General features: G+C 38.8%; 2 protein-coding genes across 3 annotated transcripts; one reads left to right on the top strand and one right to left on the bottom strand.

Annotated features, from left to right (window-relative positions):
* The first annotated feature begins 1980 nt into the window (after positions 1-1980).
* Positions 1981-20069, top strand: rassf4a (Ras association domain family member 4a). Of its 2 annotated transcripts, none has more exons than XM_079168440.1 (11): positions 1981-2064; positions 8156-8175; positions 8385-8436; positions 15651-15757; positions 16652-16731; positions 17514-17683; positions 18036-18137; positions 18219-18270; positions 18391-18512; positions 19114-19211; positions 19660-20069. In XM_079168440.1, the coding sequence occupies exons 1-11, from the start codon at positions 2062-2064 to the stop codon at positions 19727-19729; spliced, it is 876 nt and encodes a 291-aa protein (XP_079024566.1). In that variant the 5' UTR covers positions 1981-2061; the 3' UTR covers positions 19730-20069. The 2 variants fall into 2 exon arrangements, with proteins under 2 accessions (XP_079024566.1, XP_079024565.1); XM_079168439.1 differs by having other exon boundaries at positions 2004-2064; positions 8156-8224; positions 8361-8436.
* On the bottom strand, positions 5679-7348 carry LOC306702694 (C-X-C motif chemokine 11-like). Its single transcript, XM_079168349.1, has 4 exons — positions 7269-7348; positions 6974-7103; positions 6801-6884; positions 5679-6224 (listed from the first exon to the last, which is right to left on the bottom strand). Exons 1-4 carry the CDS (start codon positions 7333-7335, stop codon positions 6092-6094), a joined length of 414 nt encoding a protein of 137 aa, XP_079024475.1. The 5' UTR covers positions 7336-7348; the 3' UTR covers positions 5679-6091.
* Positions 20070-20582: the final 513 nt, after the last annotated feature.

Below are 20582 nucleotides of genomic sequence, written 5' to 3'. Positions count from 1 at the left end.
TCAACTGTTTCTTTCATTCACCGTCAAGAAAATGTGTATGACTGTGACTGCAGGCATGAGAGCTTGTGCAGGTGCATGTGTTAGTCACATTCAAGCCTCCTCATTGTGTGTTTGTCATGTGCAAGCGGTGACCATGGAGACGGAGCTCTGGGAGGAGCGCTCACGTTATTATGGTGATGAGAAAAACATCAGATCACCCACCAGAGCGCCACCAAACCAAACCAATATTACTAAGTATTATTCATGCATTCATAATATGTCATATGCTGCGCATTGATAATATTAATATGGTGTGTGAATCAGACCCAAGCGCTATAAATCACCCTGAAATTAGCATATCTGTGATAGAAAAGTGGGTGTGAAAAGCTTGTATTAACATTACATTTCTTTTTCTTTTGTTCTATCACGCTACAAATGATACAATTCACCATACGGACATTCCTCTATTGTTCAGGTCATAAATCAATACTGTATTGTTCTGTCAACACACACACACACACACACACACTGTATTCCTCAGTCCTTTGTTCACTGAATTGTAGATATATAACTGTATGTAGGCATAAGATGCAATATCTCTGCAGCATCAAAGCTAAGGAGAGAATCAATAACAGCGGAGAGCCCCATTATCAATAAGCAGCTCACTGAGAACTGGAGCCAAACAGCAGACACTTGAAAACACACTGACACAAAAATAGCCTGCCGTTTAAACAACTAGCTTATTCTTCATATTTGACGCAAATTACAACTCCAGCCTCTGCACAGTGTCATTACATTCTTCCAACCTTTTGAACATGTTTTTGCACAATGTATAAAAACCATGACATGTGAATCCAGTCAGAAGGGATGAGATGTTTTATGGGGAGAACAAGGAGTCTTTGTCCAGAGTTCACTGAGGCCGATAATCAGGGTTGTATTATAATCTTCACAATGATCTCTGGTCAATTAGAAACTGAGTGACCCAATAATGGAGAGGAAAAGAACGTCAGCATTTCCAGTCTATTTCAGCCAACTTTGTCATATCCTTTATAGAATGAGCTGTTCTGGGGGAAGTTATACAGCTGCAGGAACAACTTACTTCCTCTATGCATGTTAAATCATAAATCCTATTCAGACAGAGAGACTTCCTACAGTTGTGTTTCCACCCTACAAAGGTTTCCTAGATGGTAGATCCAGGCTCAAAAACAGGATGGGGGAAATAAATCTTAACAGGTCACAAGGACTTCTTCCTTTACTGCTGAGCTGGAAAATAACAGGATAGGTGCTTTAATGGTGGCTGTGCAGAAAGAATGAGGTTGTCTTATGTAAAGGCAGACACAAATAATTATGATAATTGGTTCTTTGTACTGTTTGTTTATAAAATGGCTTTGATTTGATTCTGTCAAACAACATACACATAACACACCGTACAAAACAAAAAAGGGAAAAATACTTTACAAACTATAAAAAAAATTTATTCATAACATTTAAGCTAAAGGATCAAAACACCAGAAGTTGATATAACTTCAATCATTAATATAAATTAGCTGGATCTTCACCTTCACACGTTTACATATATTGTCCAATAACACAAATTATGTTTCAATGCACAAGACATGGGGGCGCGTTCAAAACGTGTTTTTCTGTACTCAGAGTGGTCAACAATGCACAGGAAGGAAATGCGTTTCCCTGATGCAAAATATACATTTTATCAAATGAACATATTTAGCATTAAACACGTTAATGAACACATTCAAACGCTAACTCTAACAAGAGTGTTTTAGGAGTTAAACGGTCAAACCAACAACTTAAGTTAAAAGACAAAGGCTCGGACAGATGAGGCTGCAGCAAAGCACTCAGAGGCACCTTGATCAAGCGGAGAGAGGTATGCATGTCCGCCCCGCCCACACTCAACGTTGATTGGTTAAAGCGTCTGAGCATGGCCTTCTATTGGATCATCCTGTTGTCAGTTTTATCTTCCAGCTCGGAATACCGTATGCCAAGAGGGGCATGAAGACTGATAACCAACAACGGCGCGGAATACTTCGATGTTGGATTTAAGGAAGAAGACGGACGTCTGCTATGGTAAGTAACCAAACTGCTTAAACTTAGTGTAGCCTACTACACAAAATGAACAGGAAAGAAGACATGTTATCGATGCGATTATGCGGTTTAACCATGACAACAACATAATGCCCTGTAGACCAGGGATGTTGTGAAGTTGGACGCAGATACTAACGGTGTAACATCTGTTTTTTGTTTTGCATTTTGGAATGAGACCGGTATGTAAAACTTCCCTATTCGTCAGCTTAAATCTGCAGATACAAAACTACGTTCTTCACAGTGATAGCTGCAAAAGAAATAGACACATCTTCAGCAAGTGATTAAATGTAAGTGTTTGTCTTTAATATACGTTTGTGAAAAGGTTTTGTATGTGCATTATTTGGAGCTGTCCTGGACATTATTTTACGCGTGGGAGTGGGATTGTCTCCGGGCGCAGCTACCACAGTAGGTGCGATAATTGGAAAACGAATCTCGCAATGATCAAAGCAATTAGCAGACTTGCAATAAAGGTTCTTTGTCCATCGAGGGAGCTTTCACACTGAGGCAATTCGTAATTTGGTCACAAAAGAAGAAGAAGAAGAAGAAGAAGAAGAAGAAGAAGAAGAAGAAGAAGAAGAAGAAGAAGAAGAAGAAGAAGAAGAGGAGAAAAGACAAGAGACTGATTATGTAAATTCACTCGAATCTTAGCATCACCCAATAGTGTGACCTCTTGGTCCATCTCCTGTGCAGCGTCTGAATAATTCATAATAATGGTGACAGACTGGAATCCTTTAAGTGATGGAATATTCATACACCCATTACTATAAATATGTATAAGGGATAGACTGACCGTCCCATGCACCTTCTTTGTCAGCAGTTTCCTTCGATAAAAAGTGGAGTTGGGCAGGGGTCAGTAAAGGGAGGGGAGGGCTCAGTAGTGCTGTTGCTCATGCATCTGAAATTAACATATTTTTAGGGATTTTCATGAAGATTATGATCAAGTCGATCAGAGGATTTGGGATTTGAATCTTCAGCCGTATAAAGATAATAAGAGGATCAGCATTGTGAGAGAAATCTGAAAGATTCCCTCTTTCGTGCTCATTGTTCATTGTTTAGCTGAATCTGCACCTCTCCTCTTAGAGATCACTTCCCAGTCTGCATGTTACTGTGGCCAGTACTGGGCAGTCTGTTTCCTGGTTTTTGTGGTGACTATCGTTGCACATGCAAGCGTTTTTTTCTGTCTATTTCTTTCCAAAGAAACTTCTGTCTCAGCTGCAGGAAATGCAAAAGGATCAATTCCTGTGTACCAGAGCTCAAAATATCTTCTCTCATTTTCTTTACCACTAATAACGTTAATAATATTAATAACTTTATTTATATAGCACCTTTAAAAACAGAGTTTACAAAGTGCGTTGACAGACAAAGCAGCAAAAGCATGGCAATAAGAACAACAACAGAAAGCTCAGTGAGACAGTCGATACGATTACAAACAAATTATAAACAAGGGTATGATGAACCAACCTGGTTAAATTGATTATGAATGTCATATATCACAATGAAGGATATCAAAGTGGAACTGCATAACAAAATAAATTACACATCAGTACTTTCTCCCTTCTTTACTCATATGGACTCATGTGACCAAATTATGCTCGGTTACTAAAAGGCTCAGAAACATTGAGAGTCCCAACCAATTGCTCAGCCAGTAGCACTTTAAATACTACATACAAAGTCCATCAAAGCACATCTGTCCCCTATCCTGCTGGCTATGTTCCTGCAGGTGGTGTCAGAGATCCCAATCCAAGTCAGACTGAACATCATCGGCACTGAGCAAGATGGAGCTATGTATGAGGAAGTGTAGTGTACACAACGGTTTAGACACTAGGTGGCACCAGCATCATGATTGTGGATTTTTCATGATTGTGGATACAGGGATAGGTATTTTAGATACCGTGCATTAGAATCATGTGTTGAAATATAAACTGTTAGTGTCAACTTGTAGCAAACAGCAAAGTTATAGTTAGACAAGATAGAAGATCTGTTATTTTAACTAAGACATGTGACCATAAAAATTGGTAATCAATCATTTGCAACTGCGTATTTAATGGGTGCGCACTTTCAATCATGTGGTCATTACATGAAGGTGTGTGTGTGTGTGTGTGTGTGTGTGTGTGTGTGTGTGTGTGTGTGTGTGTGTGTGTGTGTGTGTGTGTGTGTGTGTGTGTGTGTGTGTTGTTGTTACGCAAATCTGCTTTGAAGGTGTTAATACATTTGGTCAACACTCATTCTTAGCTGGTGGCTAATGTTAAGGTCTGGGATGTGTTGTTCATCAAAGCAGTGTTGCGTAATAATAAAAAAAAAATTTGAATGGGATTTTAACAGTGGTGGAAGAAGATCTTTTACTTAAATAGAAGTAGCAATACAACAGAGCAAAACATTCAAGTTCAAGTCCTGAATGCTAAACTATACTTGACTAAAAGTACAGAGCTATTATCAGCACAACATACTTAAAAGTATCAGAAGTTTAAGCATTTGTCATAATAGCCTCTATCAGTGTTTAGTGTATTTTAGTATTTGTATAATTTTTGTAGTTGTATTATTACTATGACTATTATTACTGATGCATTAAGCAGAATTTTAATGTTGTATTTGGTTGAGATTATCTTTAGTAATTGATATACTGTAGCTTTTTATAAAACGATGCAGCAAATGTAATAAACTGATGGACTAGATTTGGTGTTTAACGTCTCAATCTGCAGTAACTACAGCTGTCACACAAACATAATGGTGTAAAAGATCCAATTTCTGTATAGATTATAAAGTACTTTGGATTTGAAGGGGGCTTCTGTTGGCCACTTGCCATCCACTAACAAGACTGTTATCTTCACAGCTGTCCTCTCAATCAGTATTCTGTCTAACTCCGTCTCCGATTAATATTTGACTTTAAAGGCAGCTGCTTGAATTGTATTCATCGATAACATATGAGATATGAAAAGTCCCTTAAATTACCCAGCTCGACCTAGAACAAAGGCCAACTTGTTCAGCAGTTTACTTTCACTTTCCATCTTACCCCCCTTGTGCTGTCAAGCATTAAGGTAACAGGCTCACATATCAGATATGCAAGAGCTTATATCAATGCTAGTAGGTGTTTTAGCTGGAAGATAAATCAGGTTAGCACATGCCTAGTTATTCACTTTCCATTACCCAGATTGATGTGGGCACAAAGCAACAGTAGGCAAACATCTTGTGTGTGTGTTTGTGTGGGTGGGTGTGTGTGTGTGTGTGTGTGCGTGCATGCTCTCTTGTCACGCCCCGATCACCTGGATGTCTTAGTTGTGCAACAACAGCAGTAGTCCAAAAAAAATAATGGTGTGATAGTTTCCAAAAATGCTCTTATTCACATGGAGAGTGCCATGGAAATATATATTTATACTGTTGTGTTACAATACAGCACACAGTTAGCTCCTGTTGTTTGTGCAGATGTTTTAAGTGAGACATGTTTGCTTTGTGCCTGCCGCTGACTCACATCCTGTAGTTTATTAACTAAAGAATGTGGGTGACCTCTCATATCCTGCCAAGGAAGTAATTGTCTTTACCATCATTCCGCTCTAAAGATAACCAGGAGTTTCAACAATAAATAGCACACAAGGTCACAATGTTTTTGCTGATATATTTATTTAAAAAAACACAATGTCTGAAAAATGCTCATATTGATATAAAAATAAATAACCAACTCAGTCTTTCAGTTAGCTTTTCCAGCTGCATGCACAGAATTACACATAAACAGACCATTTTGGACCATTCAACAGTGTTTTAAAGCTAAAACTGTCAACACTTTTGACAAGCCTCCAGGGCTCAATTTTCAAGATAACATCAGTCATTTGCACAGATAAAGTAACACTCCCTGCTGCTGGCCTACAAAGAAAGTTTGATTTACAGCTCTGTGACGATTATTTAGAAAGAAAAGTGGTAGTGTGCTGTTTATTTTAGGCATCCCAGTGTGGCAAAAAACAGCATGTACACGCTTCTCTCCGTGCAGTAGCTTTGTGTCATTCGTCAGGCTGGTTGACTATTGGGAATTAGAGGATGAGGCTTTTCTGTTGAGGCCCCGGCTCCTCTGTCGAGAGCGCTGGCGCTGACGACCTCTCCCCCTCCTCCTCCTCTTCAGGCAAAGCGTCACATCACGACCCAACTTTTGAGCTCTAGAAAACACACACAGAAGCATAGACTTAAGCCTGGAGGAAGGGCTGTGAAATGATATTCCTTGTACGTATCAGACATCAAGTCAAATATTTGGATACAATATTTCTTGTGCCATGAACAGCTTTTAAGGAAGAATCCATCATTTACACTGAGAAAGGAAAGCATGAATATATTGCAAATTTGGATTCTAATAAAGAAAACCAGAGGCACAAACTCATTATTTTTTGTCTGATAATATAGCAAATAATGGAGGAAAGACAAAGAAACTGCTCAGCTAGGTGCTTTGTTACTACAAGAACTGGCTTGGCAACAAATAAGATACAGTTGGCGGTGATTTACGGGAAATATGAAGATGGGTGGAACCCCTCTATAACCAGTCAGGACGCAGGGCTAAATTATTATGCTGTTGTGTAATAGGTACATTACATATTGTTTTCATGTGCAAATTAATCTAAATTGAAGGATTATATGGTACTATGAGGGTTGACAAAGCTGTAGTATCCCTTTTTAAAAACCCTTAGAGAGGCACAGTTGGTTACTGAAGGTAACTAGAAGTCACTGATCAAGGCTCTCACCTATTCCAGCAGCGTATCAGTTGTTTGCCCAGCAGCGCCTCTGGATTCAGACACACTGGATTGTTGTTACTCTTCAGTGTCACTCTGAAAAACACATGCAAACCCTCATATTTACTCATCTGGACATGTGTGTGCATACATCCATGCGTGTCTCTGCAGGATCTGAAACTCACATTACTGTGACTCTGTCACAGCTGGGGCTTTTAGGGTAGACTGTGAGCTCCTTCAGTTGCCCTCTGACTCCTGCTTGCGTGTGTGGACACAAACATCTTCCCGGGACGAACGTGCTGTGTGACTTTCTCACTGCACAGACACAGTAACAAGATTATAAGTTAATTCAATTCAGTAAAACATGAGCAGCGATCAGGTTATAGCAAGTTAGCATGCTCAGACAGCTTTACCCCAATAAAACATGAATCCCCACATTTATTCAGATTTTATGAAAGAATAAGCATCGATGATTCCTACCTGTGATCAGGACAAAGCAGAGGCTCAAGAAGGCGAGCCTGCGGACTGACTGAGGACAAAGCTTCATTCTGGAGACGAGCTGAGTGTTGACACTGAGCCTCTGAGCCACATGTTGCCGTTTTATACTCTTGCTCCTCCCCCCGCATACTCTGAGCTGGGCTTTCCAAATCAGGAAATTCCCCACGGCACTTTCCCTTTGAGATATATGGACACAGGAATTAGGATACAGGGATCAGGGCCACCATTCCTCTGTCTTGTCAGAAAAGACGTGACATTCCGAAGGACACAGTGGTTAATAGGTGTCCTTTTGTTTTTTTACTGTGAACTAAATTTAATGGACAAAAAAGACACAGATGTTGCAGATTGGTTGTGTTCTTTAGAAACTGTGCAACAGAGAAGACTAGTAGTGTTTTTATCATTATTATGATGCTAACTGTTTATTAGAAACTTGCCACAGTAGCAGGCATTGTCCTTGAAAGAGACAGAAGACACTGTGTTTTACAGGCTTTATTGAGCTTTGCCACAACATGTTACTCCGTTGGCTCTGTGTCAACCACACCATGTGATTTCTGCTAAGTCCATGTCCCTGCTTTTACCACCGGAGCAATTTGTTCAAAAGACTTTTGATTTCCAATCCTCAAAGTGGATCAAAAGTGAAACATACAACACATTACACTAATGTTCATATTTTATATTCATTTTATAAATATATATATTTCTATGAGGTTGGCCATCATCTTTTTATAAGCACATACTCACATTTTCTGTACATGCTCATCATAATTTAGCTATCACACTCAGTTATTAGTTATGATTGCACACAGTGTTACAGACATAATACAATCTTTATTGAATTACTAATGTTTTGTCGTGTTTTTCTGCCACAGCTGGGCTCTAGACAGAATGGGTGAGTGTCAGACCTACGTGAAGCTCAGTGAAGAGAAACTTATACCAAAGTAAGTCCTTTCATTTCACTCACTACACAGGAGTCACATTCAATCAAGTGAAATAACAATGTCGATGTATTAAATGTCACCATTGTGTGAGAGCTATGAGTGCTAATGCCCTTCGGGGTCTTGTGTTCATATTCAGGTCTGCCATCTTGTCACTGCTTAGGACCTACAACTGTTACCACGAAGGGAAAAACTTCCAGCTGAGGACTCGCGAGGTAAGAAAAACTCAGACAGATCACCTGACAGGAGAGAGTACTGGCAGAAATAAAAAAGGTAAACAGGGAGTGTTTGACGATTGCTCGGTGGTATGTGTGGGCGTTTGGATTACAGGACATACACTGTTATAAAATGGGTTACACACATACACAACTGGAACCAGTTAAACCACCACTTGTAAGCAGATAATGAGGACAGAAAACCTGAGACCAAATAAGCTTCTGAGCACAAACCTGCCATTCCGACATGCCAAACGGATGGCAAACCACAAAAAATCCCCTTTACCTCAAAATGAAAATGGAAGGAAAGAAGGAGTCTCAGATTTCAGTTATGTACACTAACTGCTTAGCAAAGTATTTCCACAGTAAACGTTTTGCTGTTGTGCTGTGTTTGGTTATTTGTTTGATCATTATTCTATGGGTTTTATGGTCAGGAGTTCCCCTTTGTGTCCAGAAGGTTTTTGAGTGTGTATGGGGTTTAGGGCAGGTTGGTCATGATCCATCCCTCTTTTTTATCCCACCAGTTAGACTCACTATTGCGTCGTTCTGGGAAAATCCCCCCAAAGCCACAGACATAACATATGTACATGCAACATACACATGTAAAATAGAAGGAGCAGTGATACCACAATATGACCCAATATTAATCAAAAACAAGGATACAATAGCTTGATTGTCATAGTTTTTACTCAAAACTGATTGATTGATTTGATGAGAAACAGAACTCATTATTGAGAATGACTCAAGACATTGCATTACACCGCTTACACTTGTAATGAGTAGTTTCAAGCTTTATTGTGGAATTGAAAGAGTGTCTCATCTTTTAAATTGCAAGTTAGTTTTTCTACCAGAACGTGTTGCTTCACTAATAGCTAAATAGATTCAGTCCAGAATAAACTAAATATATATATTTCTCAAGTGTGGTAGCTGTAAAAACAGACTGCTGCAGTGACAACCGGTGATGTTGCTTTCTGCTGTAACGCAGGCTGACCAAGGCTCCAGTTTGGTGAGAAATATGGAAAACAGACAAAAAAGGAGTTTAGGGTTTTAGCCAGAACAGACAAGGACTCACTGATATAAGCTAACTTTATATGATGCATCAGCTCCTTCGTCAAGAACGATATATTTATTTTATTGGTAACTAATGTTATGGAAATGTATTTGCATTTCTGCATAAAGCTATACCAACATAATATGATCCTGATATTATGATATGAATTAGGATCCTGATGAATAAACAAGTATAACCTTCCCCTGTTTGATCTCTTCTGTGCAAGTTTACTCTTTGTAAGAGGCATTAAAGAGATGCACTATGCGACTTATCTCTGTTTCTCTTATACAACGTGATAACTTATAGGAACATAGAACATAGTATCAGCTGTTGTTGTTTTAGTGGCAAGAGTTACACATTTTGACTCATGATTGAATATTTACTCAAATAAATACAATGAGAAATAAAACTAAGACATGAAACCATTAGAGATAGAATTACAATTTGAAACCACAGAAATGTTGATTGAAAGTTCATAACTGCAGCTGACAAAACAATCTAGCCACAAGTTTATTCAGAAGCTGTTGATCTAAGATGTTCATCGTATGTGATACAATCCAAAGCTCCAGAACAGCTGCAAGATAGACGCTGTGGTGAGATTGGTGTTTGAATGTTTTCTCCAATGTCAAAGATTTAAATTTTTAATCTAACATGGATGAGGTGTCCTTAAAGTGCTAAGAAAACCGTCGCTTGACAACTGGGAAAACAGCATCTGCTGAGGAAGATCAAGTTATACATTCAAAAGCTTCAAAACAGCCATCAAATGAACTTGTTTGTTACTGTATTGTTACAAAATACATGGTGATAGCATGGTGATAGCTGTAATGGTGTATATATGTCACACTATGACATATGATCATAAATAAAATGGTCTATTGTTGTGCAGTAATAGGCTATGCTTTCCGTGATATAGTGACATCGGTAAAGATGATGGAGTGAGGCTCAAGGTTACTCACGACTTACTCATTAGATATTTGTGGGAATGAGGGCCATTACTCAGCAGTAACATTCTTGGGTTAAGACCAACATTTGGAAACTCCTAATGTTACCTTCTAGAAACTACAGTGACTCTGTTGAATGAGTTTAGATGAAAACCAGCTGGAGACGTGCACCATAGCTCCCAGACAGACTTTTACTGTCATCATCTATACCCGGCATTTCCGAGTGTTTGTTGTTATAATTTATATTGATTATATTGATAATTTATATTGATTATTGATTATAATTTATATTGATTATATTGATTATTATTATTGATTATTACCTGATGGAAACAGGTCCTGTGTGAAAACAGTAGAATTGAAAGTGTGGTCTGCAGGTGAGGTCAGGTGATGTGTGTTAGTCATGTTGTGGCTGGAAATGTTTGACTTTGAAGCAATAAACCAGAAAACAAGCTCTAACATGAATGCCAAGTACAACTGTATTATTTGTAAGCATGTAGATGATGCTGATTGCTTGAGGTATTTGCCCCTTCAAGGCTCGGCAGCAGCCTTGCTGATATTGGTCCAAGGTCTTTCACAGGAGGGGCTGAATGTATCTGCCTGTGCTTGTCTGCTGCGTTCAGCCAAATACGAATCATGTGTATGCAGCGCATAGTGGCTGTATCGGGTACTTTTTAGTTTACAATGCCACCGCTGTAGCACCACTGATTACCACTAGATGACAGTGTGGGATACGATTGTCTAGATTTGAGGCTCACTGCAAAAAAAGTTGGTCTATTGAAGTGTTTAACAGAAGGATTCAGATCCTTTACTGAAGTTAAAGTAATATACCATTTACAAGTCACATTTATAAACTCTATTAAGTATGAAAGTATTCTAAGTGCTCATTAAAATGGCCCCTGTGAGTGTTATATTAATAAGATAAAATAAGATTATCCTTTATTAATCCCACAATGGGGAAATGTCTAATAAGCCAAATATTAATCATGTGTATGCAGCGTATAGTGGCTGTATCGAGTATGTTGAGGAGCATCTCTAGTAATAACAAGTAGTAGTCAAAGTAGCAATACCACAGTAAAGTTGGTGTTTGGCTTTCTATGTGAAGACCAGGATTATGAAGTTGAACCGGTGGGAGACAGGAAGCCAGTGGAGGTATTTTAAGACTGTAGTGATGTGGTGCCAAGGTTGATATGGCTTAAAGGTTTGACAGATGCAATCTGGACCAGTTGGAGTCTGTTGATGATAATAGCACTGATTCCTTTAAATAACGGTACACAAGTACTAGCATCATATATAATATATTTTGTACTTTAATATACTTAAAGTACAAAAAATGGAAGCACTGATCATGCAGAATGGCCCGTCTCAGAATAATATCATATTATTAGATTATAATTGTTGCATTAATATGTACATTACTTGAATGTTGCAGCTGGTAAAGGTGGGGCTAATTTTAATAATACTGCTGGGTGTCCCCCAGGGGATCAATAAAGTATTATCTTATCCTAAAATAATATATCATGATTTATTTGATAATTAGCCTGAAAAGTAACTAGTTAAAGTAAATAAATGTAGTGGAGTAAAAAGTGCAATGTTTACTGTAAACTGTAAAGTAAAGTACCTTGAATAATACTTGCAGTACTTGAATAGATACTTCATTACTTTTACTTGGTAATAACATGGTTTGTGTTTAAGATTTGGTCTGAAAATCAACTGAGATTTAAACAGTCAAGGGATAAAAAGTACAGTGTTTTCCTCTGAAATGACAAAGTCAAAGTACTAGTAGCAAAAAATGAAAACTCAAGTAGCCTCTGTCAAAATTGTACTTGAGTACAGTATACGAGTAACACTTTATGCATTCCACTACTGGCCCAAAGATACGATCTCTCACAGTCTTTTAATAAGTGGATGCAACCCTGGCAGCAGCGTTTTAACGACTATTTTCATTATTATTTAATCTGGTAATTATTTTTTCAACTAGTCATTTAGTCTCTAAAATGTCAAAGAGTCATAAAACTGTCCCCAAGTGGATGTCTTCAAATGTTTTGTTTTGTTTGACCAACAGTCCAAAACTTCAGTTCAAGGTAGAAAACAACAGAAAACAAAGACAATTCTTACAAGCTTTTAAAGCTGGAACCTGAAACTGTTTTGATGTTAAATCATTCAGCTCTTTGTAATAACTTCAGAAACAGCAGAGAATATTCATGATTATTTTAGTATTTTATTAGAAAGTATATCCTTTACGTCTTTACAATACACAATGTAAACGTGTAGACTTGAGTCCTCGGTGTATAGAAATAAATAGATCTTCACTTTTCTTTGGTGTTTGGGTCTTTGTCCAGCCTTTATAATGAGTCTCATCATTCAGTGCATTGTTTTTAATCTTCATAAATAAAGCCGATTCTTCGAACCTTTTTGGATTATGAGATATTCCACCAAAGGGCCTTTCGGGTGCGTCCCACAACAACGTCTCTCCTCAAGTCCTTATCTGTCCAAACAGCCAGTCTACAGGGTCCATGACCCTGCAGTCTTTTTCTCTGCCCATCTTAAGAGAAACATCCTCTGGGCTGTTTAGACTCAGACTGTAATGTCTGGAAGTCCTTAGTGTGCGGGAAGAGCCGCGAGGAAGTGAGGCTGAGACAGAGAGCTTCATTTGAGCCTTTGAGAACTGCCGTAGCTTGGGGGACCTCTGGAGTCTGACGAGGCCGCAGCTCAGTGCCTCCGCAGGGCGTGCAAGGGCCTGAATACTACTCATGTAGTCCTCTAGAGACTGGGCTGAGGATGAGGGGTGGACAGGCAAGTCCTCAAGCGTCTCGGTGATGGTGGGTAAGTGAGGCAGGGAAAGCAACAACCGCCTGCGTTTCATGCTGGAGAGAGAAAAATAGGAAAAATAAAATGTTAGACTGTGGCTCTTTGTCTAGACTTCAATGACATAAAATAAATGAAACTATTTACTAAAAAACTAATCGTAATGATTTTAATTTTCTGTTTTTAATTAGGGTCTGTCCCTTTGCTGCTAAAACTCTTTACAGTAACTGCATTTGCGGTCTTTTAGCATTTAGCATTTTAATTGTTTTATTATAACAGATAAACTAATAACTATACATACCCTTCTTTCCTAGTTTGATACTGTGAATTACAATTTCTATTTCATAATGTGTGTTTCTTATCTTCTATCTGGTTTGTAACAAGTAAAGTATGTCATGTTGCTACACGTTCTTTAAAATCAACTTGTAGAAATTGCTAAATTGTAAGCTCTATAATAAAGAGTAGCTGACAATAAACAACAAAAGAAGAAGCACTCTTACCTTGGATACATGTAGAGTGAAACAGAGAGAAGGCTCGTTCGCTCAGTTGAGTATGACCGGCCCGGAGTTTGTATCCAGGCTTTATAGAAACACCCTGAGGCACAGCGATTAACCACTACTTCCAAAAATAGCTCTGCTGACCTTACTCTCATCTCTGGGGATTTGTGTGTGTGTGTGAGAGAGGGTGTGTTCATGGCTGTTCAGGAAACTCAGGAGTGGCGGGTCAGCATGGTTCAGCGGTGCAGCTGCTCTGACTGTTTATATTCCAGAAACAATGAAGCCCTGGGAGCAATCTGCCTCACCTCCGAAAACCCGCTTTCTGTTTCTTCTCTCTTTTCTCTGACACTTCAGCATTACAATTAAAATCCATCTAAGAATGGCACTAAACCGACTGTTCATCTCCAGTATTATTATTCTTTCAGTAGTTTGCACTTTTCTCACTGACAAGCCTCCTTTTAATCCCACCGCCGTGCAATTGTGACATAACGATCGGAACATATCCATCGAAATGAAACCATTAACAGTCTATAAACACAAAGGAATACATTTAGAGGCTCAGCATGAATAATCAGTTCAGCTCCTTAAGTTGTTTGTGTAAAAAGCAGTCTGAGATCCTCATATGAACTACTTTCATGAATGCATTAGTGTGTCAGGGGTCCCATGGTCCGAGACAACAGGAATACTAAATACGTATACTAAATCTAAATTTGCAGTTTTTAACTACAACCAATGTGGTTAATCAGTTTTCCTTGGTTTCATGACGTTTGATTTTGTTTGTGATTCTTTTAAGTCATTAAAAAGAATTACCCATTTCTGAATAAGGTTTATTATATTGCTGGATTATAAATAGAGATATATTAAAGTGTGCATACATATAGGGTATGTACTGCGGTGTATCTCAACCTGTAATAATATATCATAATGTATTTGTTGAGTTACATTTTGTATTAGTTATCTAATTCTGCAAAGTCACGAGTAACTAAAGCTGTCAGATGAAAGTAGTGGAGTTTAAAGTGCAATATTGGCTTCGAAAATATAGTGTGGGGCAAATATAAAGCGGCATAAAATGGAAATACTCAAGTACCTCAAAAAAGTACTTGAATACAGTATTTGAGTAAATGTACTTACATTCCACAACTGCAAATAATTCACCCTTTATCTCTAATGAGCTCACAATTTGATATGAAATAGCTTTGGATTTAACCAAAAAGGCCACAGGGTAAACACTTCTCACTGCCTTCTGACAATTGGAATCTGTTTCACTCTGGTGTTAAAATCTCTATGACGAATAGATTTATAGACTTTTTCCATCAGCAGATTTGTGTTAAAAGATCTACATTGTATTCTGGAGTATCAAAGAAGTTATTGTGATTGTATAAAAAGCTGTTTGAGACGAAAGGAAACTGATCTGTTGTTGTGCTGTAAAATTGTAATCATTACTGGTTCAGTTGCAATATGTGCACAAAAAACGTGATCTCAGGCTTCACTATTCAGTCCAACATGCTTTATTCATTCTTTTTTTACATTCATAAGCCAACTGAAAAACCGGGTGACACTGTTTTATTTCTGTATTCAGAACAAAAGGGGTTTCTTCCAAATTTAGAGTTTCAGTTCTGTGAAATCAAAACATCTCCCCCTGCATGTACGTGACCCAAAGCAGTCATGTCTCTGTTTTCATTATTGCTGCCTTCTCAGGCGTGACTTCACCCTTGTACTGTGTAGAAAAGGGTGGGTCAAAAACCTGACGGGATTTCTCCAAGATGAGAGGGTTCACCCTGTATAGCTGTGAGCGAATGTTCCTGCACGTACACCTGACATTGAGTGCTGTGGCAGGCGGCCAGCAGGATATCCCCTCTGACCATGAGTGCTGATGATCATTTTTATGTGTGTGTGTGTGTGTGTGTGTGTGTGTAGGAGGATGGCGAGCTAATCCTTGAGGGGTTGCTGAACATCTACTGGGGTCTGCGCCGCCCAATCAGACTTCAGATGTACGACGACAATGAAAGATTTCGTCTCAACCGGTATGATAACTCGGTGCAGACTGACACAGATGACTTCATGTGCTGAACAAACAGATGTGGGACGTGTGATTACACCACTGGCAACAGGGATCTCTCACACAATAGCAGACAAAGACAAACTAAAATCCCTGACCTTGTGGTTCATCAGCGTCCCCACCCTTAAGGAAACTAGGAAAACTCCTTTTACCTGTGTGGTAGGCCTATACATGATGGTGTTGTACTCAAGATTTGGCTGTGTAAAATAAGAGACTGACATGTTACAGCATGTAACAGTGAAGGAAATATAAATAGTTAGGCCTAAAACAGAATAACAAATTAAAGAACAACATGCAAAAGCTACATACATCATTTTCTTTTTTGCATTGGCAACACATTTTAAAGGTCCAAAACATTCACTGGTTCCAACTTCTCAAATTTCTGTATCATATATGATATTCATAAGCTGCTTGGCAGAGTTATAAAGTGAATCTATTTGGGTTTTAAAAACAAGCAAATTGAATACATCATTCTCACTGTTTCAGTCATTTATGAGCAAAACGATGAATTAATTGAACAAGGAATTGATTGCAGATGGCAGATTTATCTACAATGAAAATATTCTTCTCCGGGTTGTTTCACTAAAAACAAGGAAAGTTAGCTCAGCAAACACCTGGATGCATTTAGCTAAATTAGTTTAGCTTAACATGAAGACTGGAAGAAGGGAGTAACCAAAGGTAAAAGCCTACCAACAACAAACAAACAAGAAATTAGGTATCAACATAACTGCTTCCAGTCTTTGGGCTAAACTAAGCTAAGTGTCCCCCGGCGTTAGCTTCATTTTCACAAGTATGCTATATAGAGAGTGCTAGAAATGTTAACAAACAATAAAGACGTTGTTCCTCTGTCTTTCTACAGGAACGATAGATCGGGTTTGGCAAAGCAGCTCTCAGCCGAGTCTAACAATAACTCACCGGGCACAGAGAGTGGACCAGCGAGTGAGTAGCACACGTGCAGTCATTCTCACACACTCACACAACACTTGATTGATTAATGTAGATTACAAACACATGTTGAAACAGATTAGAGCGCCACACGTGTTTAATTGAACGTTTCCATTGGAAAGGTTGGCTCCCATGTTGAGCACAGATTAGCATGAGATGCCACCTAGATCAGATCACTAACTCTATAAATAACCAGGGTTAGACTATACCGAGTCATTTACTCCTCTGCTGACTCAGATCATTTGTCTGGGTTTGTCACATGGTGATCTTAATGCTGTTAGAGGATATCAAATTATTTAGAATTTAGAATGATTTTGATTAAACTCACACACAGAGCAAAAGTATATGTTTATAAATATGTATTGAGAAATCCACGGCGCTGTCCGCGGTGCTGAAGTAGCAGACAGCTCTTTAATTGCGACTTTCCTTTCTCTTTCTCCGTCCCCCTGTTAAGAATTAACAAATCATATATATGTGTGTTAAGTGTTAACTTAAGTTAAGTTAGTATACATTAGTCTGACCTAATTGAATAAACGTATATAGTAATTGTCATTTAATCCTCCAAACATATGTGATTATCAAAATTACTCAGACAATTGGGCCAGGCATCAGACAAAATGTGAATACCTAGCATGTGGAACACCATTATGCTGATCCATCTTTATGTAAAACTGTTTGCAAATGTTGTATAACTTGTTTCCAGTGTAACTGCCATGCATAGCTGCTAATGTATATAATGCATGCATTAAGAGAAATGTGTTTTTGTTGACTCTGAGGTGGCGACATGTGTGGTCAGGAGGAGGAGGATTCTCCTCAGCTGCTGAGGACTAGGAGTGACGCCTCCTTCATGCGGGTTCAGAGGAGGTCAAGGACACACACTGCCAGAGATTTGCAGCGCTTGCGAACACACCGGTTCTCAATCAACGGACACTTTTACAACCACAAGGTACAACAAACACAACACGCGTACACGTACACGCATTAATGTACCCCGTTGATGACACATTTCCAGGTGTAGAAGGGAAGAAGTTTCCTGTGCGGGTGTGCCTGTACTAGTGCTGAGTTTCACAATTGCCTGTTGTGGGCTGATTTCATTAATATGTCACATGATACAAAGTTACACTGTGTGTCTTCATCAGTTTCTCCTGAATGTGTTTTTATTGAACAGATTCCAGCTTTGGACTGAGGGATTTCCTTCCCGTTCAAAATGTCTAAAGAGTTCAATTCCAGGAATCCCTCAAGTGTTGATGTAGCAAAGTTCCTAATACTTTGTGTACTTTTGCTTCTCCTGCTTCCAGACATCTGTATTTACTCCAGCCTTTGGATCGGTCACTAACGTACGAGTGAACAGCTCCATGACGACTGGACAAGTCCTCAACCTGCTGCTGCACAAGTTCAGAGTAAGCAGTAAGACACACGTTACATCTCAAGTGATCCTTCAGTTGAACCGGACATAATCTGTGTTTGTGTCTTTTTTTAAGGTGGAGAATAAATCTGAAGAGTTTGTCCTTTATATGGTGCACGAATCTGGAGGTAGGTCGTAATTTACCATTACTCATTACGATTACCCAACTTACCAACTTACTCATTGGGGTTTTGTCAGTAGAAATGTTGTGTTGTGTGTGTTTGTTGTATTTGTCTAAATCGTTGTAGAAAGGACCCGACTGAGGGATGGTGAATACCCGCTGGTGTCTCGTGTGCTTTATGGTCCCTGTGAGAAGATCTCCAAAATCTTGATCACGGAGGTGGACCTGGGAGAGGAAGTTACATATGATGTGAGTCTGGGCCTTCTGCCACCACTCTCTACGTCCTCTTGTCTTGGACTCGATAAGTGACCCCTTTTCTATTTTTTGTTGTCCTAAACATAGACACAGAATGATACAATGAACAGTTGGGTTAAATTTAGCAAGCCGAGGAAAGATATCCTGTTTCGGGACTGACAATAGGCTAAGATGGCCGACAGCATTTTGTTGTGACTGACCTGGGAAATAAATAAAAGCTGTTGCTGGAGAACGTTGCTGGATTGTCAACTCAGTAACACAAGTTAAAGGGTCAGTTCATCCAAATAATGTACCTCTATATCTAGCCATAGTTTTGTTTTTTTATATGTAGGGTTTGTAAATATACACATATTTTTTCTTACTCCACTCCAACACAGTGGAGGTGAATGCAATCTTGTTAGCTATTCTACTGTGTTTTACCTTCTACTGGAAAGCCTCTTGTGTGTAGACATGCAATAGGTCACCTTTTAGTATTTTTACCTTTAGTACAACATTTACTATAATTTATTATTGTATTATGCCTCCATGCTGGTGACAGCTGTGAACAGAGGCATTATGTGCTTGTGCTGATATGTTTGAATCTTTTTCTCCCCAGGTTGCCCAATACATAAAGTTTGAAATTCCTGTTTTAGACAGCTTTGTAGTGAAACTTAAAGAGGAAGAGGAACGTGAGATAAACAAGCTGACCAAAAAGTAAGTCAAGAGTCTCTCAACTCAAACAGTTACACAATTGGTTCCAGTCTAGACACAAAGGCTTCTTTAATGACGGTCTATTTCACTATGTGAAGCCAATGTCTGTTACTGAGGCCGGAAGTACGGAATCAAAACAAGACCTTCAATGAGGATAGTGTTTGTGAAAAACAGTCATCGGTCACTGTTTTCAAGATTGTGGAATCAAAAACGCATAGGATTGAGATGTCCACCTCATATTATGTTTTGTGTGTGTGTCATTGATTTACGGCATGTGGGCTCGAACGCACAAACTCATTGTAACTACAAGTGGTAAAGGATTTTATATATCAAGAAATTCTATGAAAGAAACCATTGAATTGATCCTTCTAACATGTAACACCCGTCAGCTTGATCCTCTGACATATCAATGAGTCACAACATTGCACTGGGTGTTTTCTCGCCTCTGCAGGTACAGCGCTCTGAAGTCTATGATCCAACATCAGCTCGAAGGCAGAGCTCACACCAGTGACAGAATATGAGTGTTTTTGTATGCACTGACGTAACCTGTGTGTGTGTGAGGGAGGGTTCAACACTAATGATTGTAGATTTACTGTGGGATCATTTGCCACAACTGTAGTAAATGTTAGAGGTAAAGGTAAAAGGGTAAAAGTAAAGGCTGTAATAGAACCATATTATACACCAATGTGCTTCTACTCTTAGAATGACAGTTTTTATAATCTGTTAAAGTTACTGTATTACTTTGAATTGTATCACTGCTTTGATATCCCTACTATTAATATATTCGCATTTTATACGAAGATTCTTACTGCAAAGTTGAATATTGATACAAGCTGTTTTTTTGGTGATGTATTCTCTGACTTGGACCTTTTTATGTAATAAATCTGTTTGAGAGTGGCTTTTATAAATACTGTTGGATCTCTGCTGACACCAAACATAATACCCAGCTCGGACTTCCCACAAAGAAAACAGCCATCTTTATTATTTCCTGTACTTCCACGGTGACTGGAGCACAGATTAGCATTGTTCTTCTGCGTGACCCTATTTGCCAGCTAGTTCCCATGAGTTGTGTGTGTGTGTTAACCTATCAATATTACACAATAAGGGTATCCTGAGAAAGAAGGGCTGTTCCGTTTTCCCACAGTTTCACAAACAGCAAAACTGATGTAATATGTTGTGGACCAACCTTGACCATTATTGCTACAGTATTTGATTAATCAAATAACCATTTGAGACTAGAGGTTGGTTTTTTTAAATTAGTAATATTTGCGACTGCGCTGGGAACTTGTGCAGCAAATATTTCTGACTTAAAAAGCTAGGCAAGAAGTGTGAATTGCTGGTGCATCGGTCACAGAAACAGCTAAATTACGTACA

Source organism: Pholis gunnellus, assembly GCF_910591455.1.
Source record: "Pholis gunnellus genome assembly, chromosome: 11".
Lineage (NCBI taxonomy): Eukaryota > Metazoa > Chordata > Actinopteri > Perciformes > Pholidae > Pholis > Pholis gunnellus.
Note: the sequence above shows the minus strand (reverse complement) of the source record. Positions and strands in the feature narration are given on the sequence as shown.

What these genes read in the sequence shown, in the direction of transcription:
- LOC306702694 (XM_079168349.1), bottom strand. Translation starts at nt 7,335, where the DNA reads ATGAAGCTTTGTCCTCAGTCAGTCCGCAGGCTCGCCTTCTTGAGCCTC. An exon ending in CTGCTTTGTCCTGATCACAG is followed by an intron (nt 7,104 to 7,268) that starts GTAGGAATCATC and finishes GTGTCTGTGCAG; the next exon opens with TGAGAAAGTCACACAGCACG. An exon ending in CTGATACGCTGCTGGAATAG is followed by an intron (nt 6,225 to 6,800) that starts GTGAGAGCCTTG and finishes TGTGTTTTCTAG; the next exon opens with AGCTCAAAAGTTGGGTCGTG.
- rassf4a (XM_079168439.1), top strand. Translation starts at nt 8,172, where the DNA reads ATGGGTGAGTGTCAGACCTACGTGAAGCTCAGTGAAGAGAAACTTATA. An exon ending in GAAAGATTTCGTCTCAACCG is followed by an intron (nt 15,758 to 16,651) that starts GTATGATAACTC and finishes GTCTTTCTACAG; the next exon opens with GAACGATAGATCGGGTTTGG. An exon ending in TATGGTGCACGAATCTGGAG is followed by an intron (nt 18,271 to 18,390) that starts GTAGGTCGTAAT and finishes AAATCGTTGTAG; the next exon opens with AAAGGACCCGACTGAGGGAT.